At 41.2% G+C, this 6,244-nt stretch overlaps 1 protein-coding gene across 1 annotated transcript; it reads right to left on the bottom strand.

Moving 5' to 3' along the window:
* Window positions 1-1,173: 1,173 nt before the first annotated feature.
* dhrs7cb (dehydrogenase/reductase (SDR family) member 7Cb) lies at window positions 1,174-5,917 on the bottom strand. Its single transcript, XM_030755447.1, is given in 9 exon segments — window positions 1,174-2,529; window positions 2,532-2,582; window positions 2,719-2,838; window positions 2,841-2,879; window positions 3,057-3,149; window positions 3,250-3,459; window positions 5,560-5,685; window positions 5,766-5,842; window positions 5,844-5,917. Coding segments are annotated over 9 exon segments (945 nt in total). The 3' UTR covers window positions 1,174-2,374.
* Window positions 5,918-6,244: the final 327 nt, after the last annotated feature.

The raw sequence follows: 6,244 nt of genomic DNA on the forward strand, positions 1-6,244 counted from the left end.
TTACTCCTCATTAACGTCACAGTTGTAACAAGAAGAACTGGACATCCTGTGTGACATGTTATCTCTGACATAATGTGCCAAATGTTCCGAGCACATGGGTGAATATTGATCTCAAAGCAGCTCATGTCCTCCAGCCCTGATTTGATGAGCGCAATAAATCTACAAGCGACATGTAATGGACGTAAGACATCTGTGTAAATATCACAAAAAAGGTCTTTGGTATGCAGTATTTTTTTAGAGGAATAACCTCTTTTATTTAAGATTTGGATTTCTTATTGTTTTTTGTTGTTGTTTTGTTTTTTTTTACTTATTTTCTATTGTAGGGCAAAAGCAGTTAATGTATCCGTAGAGGAGAGGCGCTACAGTGAGACCATGACCAAAAACAAAGTTGAAGAAAAACTGGTCACAGCTCATGAATTTGTGTCTATTCGTTATATAATTCAGAAGAGATAAATTGGGAGAGGGAATTAATATTTCATCAGAATAAAGGCTGGGGCCATTTTCCCTGCATAAGCAGTTTGAAAGCAGGACCGTCACCAGCCACATGGCGTCATTGAAAACTATGTGCTGCTGCCACCTGGAGGACGTACAAAGAATTACAATATTCATGAAAAACATTTGATTTTTAAAGTTTTGGGTTTCTGTTTGTTAGCCTGAGTTTTCTTGTCTCTGTGTTTTGGTGTCTTTCATTTGTTTCCTGATTTACGTTGACTTTTACTTTGATTCATGCCTAAACTCCCTGATTATGTTGTAAGCGAGGGCCCGCTTTCACTGGCCAAACTTGCCCAACTCTTTCCAGAGAGCTTGGATCCACCACTTTTCACAGAGTTACCGTCAGAGTTATAGATATAGTATATAAATATAAATATAATATAAAATGTAGCTGTTAATAAGTTCCTGCAGCTGTGACGCGCAGATTTCAGGTGGAATAGTTTGTAACACTGAAGTTCTCCTCTGGAAAAATCCAGTCTCAGTCCACAGTCTCAGCAGTGTCTAACAGGCACTTTCCCCCTTACAGAAAACCAGACTGACTTCATTCATTTTCACTGTCGCATGGCAAATCATTTATTTTGGTTAGTTAACTGAGGGTGACATTTTTGTGTGTGTGTGTGTGTGTGTGTGTGTGTGTGTGTGTGTGTGTGTGTGTGTGTGTGTGTGTGTGTGTGTGTGTGTGTGTGTGTGTGTCAATATTCATCACTTTATCAGCTTCACTATGAGTCCCCATTACTTCAAGACAGGAAACATGCAGGAAATTACATCAAGAAAATGTATTCATCATTTACATTATTGTAATTGTGATCAGAGACTACACGTGTGTAAAGTGCATCATGCATTCTGTTTTCAGCCTATCTGCTAATAACATGGCACACCCACTTTACTAGAAATTACAGGACAAGAAACACAGTGAGATGGAGGTTTAATTAAGATTAATATTTATTGCAGCTGGTCCATTTGCTCTTTATTTTGTAATCATCTCCAGCACTTCCTGGTTGCCCTGCACTTAATCAGATCCACTTCCCTGCAGGCGTCAGTACAGTTTTACTCTAATCTAATGCATCCATGAAATGTATCATAAGATGGAGAAGAACATGGAGATGAATATTAACAATATTCCGAGTCATCCCAGGTCAGTGATTTGATTTGATATAATTTCATTTTCGTCACAAGCTGGTGAGCGTTGTAGACCAAGAGCTGGATGTTTTCTGGCGGAGCTGAAAGGAGAGTAAGTGTTGGACTTTAACCTGTCAGAGGACCAAAGTGTGTCTCCCTGTTGGCTTTCTAACTAAATGCTAATTTTGCTTTCCATCTGCTAAATGTGTAACCTGCCTGTCAGCTTCATAAGGCCTCTGTTTAAAGGTACCTATCATGAATTCCTTCATTTAGAAATGATTTTTAAAAATAGTTATCACTCGTGTTGAAGTGATGATGTGTTTGTGTTTACAGATATCAGCTGAAGTTGAAGGGGCTGGCTGTACTTTTGTGTGACAACAACTGTGCTACTGGATGGTTCAGTGAGTCAGTGTAACCTTTATTTACCCACGCAAGTCATTAAAGCCTATTTTTATTCATGGCAACTTGGCAAAAGGTGAAGCCTCTCCAGGAAGTGGTGGAAGCTAAAAAGGAAATATTAAAAGCTAAACAGCACCCACTGTGAACCAGTGCCCCCTGACGATGAAGGTTTTCATTCATTCTGCAGAGGGCAGTCACAAAAAATCCCTTTGTAACATTCCTAGTTATTATTAACTATCTGTTCAGGATTATTATTACAAATCTGCCTGGAGTCTTCAGGATGTATGTTTACTTAATTGGCAAAAAAATAATAAATCTCTCTAAGCTTTACTTCTCATCTCTCTCTCTCTCTCTAGCTTTTCTCCTACTGCATCTGCTCAGCCAGCACTGAGTCCTTCACTCCAGCAGCCAGCAGAGCGAAGAGGAAGGGGGGGAAGAAGGAGCGCAGGTGGAGAGCCACCCTGGGGATGGGGTGGGCCAGCAGAACCTCCTTCCTCTTCCTGTTCACAGTTTGCATATTTCACTGGCCAGGACTGACGGGCGCACACCATGGGTCAGCTGGCTGGCGATAACTGTGGGGGGACAGATTCATTTAGATTGGACTATGTTCCACAATATTTCAGAGATCTGAACACATATAAAAAAAAAAAGACTTGTGCCATTCACCATTCAGTCAGCTCAGTGCTTCACTGTTACAGTTTTACTCACATGCAGCCAGCGGGTTGGGTTTGGGAGCCGGCTCCTCTACAGGCGGCGGCTCCGAAGCATTGATGAAGGTGTGACTGATGGTGCTGACAACTATTCCGTATTCCTCCACTTCCGCTCGCAGCAGTCGAAGAAGGCCTGCGCCGCGTGCTTGGACGCCGCATCTGCCAGTGAACACAAACACACATAATCACACACGAGAATTCCACCACAAGCACACAACACACTTTATTTGATGCTTTTCATCACAATGAATATCAATTTCAGTATGAAGTTACACGTTTTTATTCAGTGCTGTTTGCACTTTTATAATGTTGTGGTGACTTCTGTTGGCAACTCACACGAACTTCTAAATGGGACCGCCAGTCTGCCCTGGATGCTGTTGACCAGCACAATGTGGCCCGATCGTCTTGAGATCATCGTTGGAAGAACTCCTGCCGCATTTTTTGGAACAAAAAACATTATAATTCAAAAGACTTAATAGGAACAAACTAAAGAGAAATGCTATTGGCTTTCCAGGAATGCCAACTCCACCTTTGGCCAGCGTGCTCGGGCCGAAGTAGTTAACATCCATGACATTTCTGTCCTGCTCCAGGGAGATACTCTGAACCGGCGCTTTCAGCTTCATACTGCTGTTGCAGATCAGCACGTCCACACAACCGTAACACTCCACCACCTCAGCGATCACGTCCTCCATACTGTCCATGTCACTGAAGTCCAAAATCACCAACTTCGGGGCAACGTCTGTGAACAGACAAGGGTTACTTTACCAAGTTGAACACCTGTGTATGCGATGGAAAAAAAAAAGCAGACTGTAGCTTCTGGTCGAAAAATTAAACCAGTGTGAATGTCTTTTTGGGGGGGGGGGGGGGGGGGGGGTGGGGGGGGGGGGGTTGTTTTTTTTTGGGGTTGGGGTGGGTTTTCAGTTTTTTTTTTGTTTTTTTTTTTTTTTTTTTTTTTTTTTTTTTTTTTTTTTTTTTTTTTTCTTTGCTTTTTTTTTTTTTCTCTTTTTTTTTTTTTTTTTTTTTTTGGGGGGTTTGGGGGGGGGGGTGTCTTCTCTTCACTTAGCCTTTTTTTTGTTTGGGTGTTTTTTTTCCCTCCTTTCTTGTGCTCTCCCCTGGCGCGACTTACAACCGAAAAGCTGGGTGGTAGATGAGGGGGAAGACACACAGCAAATGGCCTCGGGGTGAATTCAAACCTTAGCGTTGTGCCATCTGGGTCACCTGCTCAACCCAGTGAGTTAAACCAGCACTCGAGTGGAAGCGTCTTAAACCTGGATTCTATCTAAAAGTCACGCAAGTGGCGATAGCTGTGGTTGCAGAAAAGACTTCGGTCCTACCAAAGTCCTGTGGGAAAACAACTTTCTGTCTAACTCCTGTAAACTCGTCTGCCAGGTTTATGTGTTCATCGTTTTGGGTCATATGGAATACAAAAATCATGTCTATCTTGAAAATCTCGGTCATCTGTAAATACTACACACTAGTGCTCAAAATGAAAGATCATCTGTGTTATGAAAGCGCACGCTCAGTGGCTAACGCGTCATTAGTCAGTGAGCGCGTGGTTTTCATAGTCAGACCAGTCCCTCCAGTCACATCCATTTTTTTGCAACCAAGATAGTGAATTGAAATTAATGAATTAAGAACCAGTGGGTGACATCACACGGTACTTGACAGTTATGCTACTCGAAGCACGTTCTTGCTTCAGGAAGTGACCGCAATCAGCAAGACCGTATCCCTGTAAAATCTCTGACAGTTATTTTTAATTATTTTTGTTTCCTGATGTCTAAACACACAAAATATTACTGAAGGAGATTCTGGGACGATGCTGAAATGATTTATAGACTGAACGAACCTGTTTCCCTCCTGCTTGGGTGTTTACAGGCTACTAAGCTAAGCTAATTGAAGCCAGCTAGCTTTATAAGATTGTTTTTAGCTCCACTTTCTTCTTCATTTAGTAACTTTGTTGTTCTTTTTGACCTTATACCAAATATTTTAAGAATATTGTTTGTTTAAATGTTTGAAGCGTGGTACAAAAATACCACAGTTAGCTGTGCAGCTGTTCAAAACTGCTTAGATTTCTAAAATTAGCCGTATCTAGTGCTGCAAATAAAACTGAAATTGTGAGAAGTAACCTTAATGAGTATAATCCCCCCCCCCCCCACACACACACATATTAAAACTGCTTACTTAACATTAGTCATTATATATTTTCTAAAACTAAATACTAACTTTATAACACTGGTCATAGAAAGAATAATTTCTTGAATTATATGATTAATAATAGTGAAAAATGTATTTTATGAAAACACCTTCGCACAACATTTAAAATGAGCTTATGGGGGGAAACTAAGCTTTTTGAACAATTCTGTCATCACTCTGTAACATCGAGGACATGGACGACGGAGCACTGAAGAAGCAGATAAGTGCCAATCAACCCTAACAGAAATGGATCAGCTTTGTGTCGTCCATAAACCGGACCTTGTGCCATATAGAGGCATGTGCTCAGGCCTGATGTGATATCCTGCTATTGTGTTCTGCAGAGGAAGTGCTGAGGGCAGGATTACAATGAAGAACCTGAGATTCTCTTGTTTAAACTGTAAAACACACCAAGTCAAGTTGATGTTACATGTGAATTCCTGCCAGCTACTTGAGAGATCTTCATTATTTATTTTATTTTATTTTATTAATTGGTAGAGCATGAGGAGGCTTTGTTGTCTGTTAAAGGTTGTTACTGTACTGCAAACATTTCCAGCACATATTAGCAGACATGACTAAATACTAAAAGCTGTGTTACTGCGGGATTTTCTCAAAAAGCAGAGTCATTTTACTTTGAGACTTTTCTAACATAAATTCCTCACCTCTCTGGGGTCAGCATCAGTAGTCAAAGAGTCATACAGAGACTCCAGCTTATCCCAACTCGTCCCACAAAGAATCAGTCTGGCACCACCCTTATGGAAGAGATGGGCACACTCTGAAAAACAAATGTCCATTAAGTATCGAGTTCCAGTCAAAGTAAGGTTAAATATTAAAAACCCAAGAAGCATCCTTTACCAGTCCCCACCCCAGACACAGCATCGGTGATCACCACCACTTTGTTTCGTACTAATGACTTGGCATGAAGTGCAAGACTCGTTTTAGATTAGTACAACCCCCGCTGCCAGACGATCAGCAGGGGCAAGCACCATCACCGAGGGCAGGCCCATGTTCTGTAGAAGAAATAACAGACAGGTCAGGGTGGGGAGAGTAAAAATTAAAAAGCTAGTTAGCCTAGAATAAAGCTTCTTTTCGCTGCTCCCTTATTAAGAAAGACATCGGATGGATCCACGTGTTTGATTTGGCAGATTTTTACATCGGATGCCCTTCCTGACGCAGGCCGTCCAGGAATACGTGCCCTCTCCTGCTCTCGAACTGATGACTGTGATAACCACTGTACATAAAGAGAAACCCTGCCAGCAAATCTATAGTAAATCTAAGTGAAAAGCACATATGCTTTCTTTTGTTTGTTTGTTGTTATTTTACATATGAACTGT

The sequence above is a fragment of the Archocentrus centrarchus genome, chromosome 19, assembly GCF_007364275.1.
Source record: "Archocentrus centrarchus isolate MPI-CPG fArcCen1 chromosome 19, fArcCen1, whole genome shotgun sequence".
Lineage (NCBI taxonomy): Eukaryota > Metazoa > Chordata > Actinopteri > Cichliformes > Cichlidae > Archocentrus > Archocentrus centrarchus.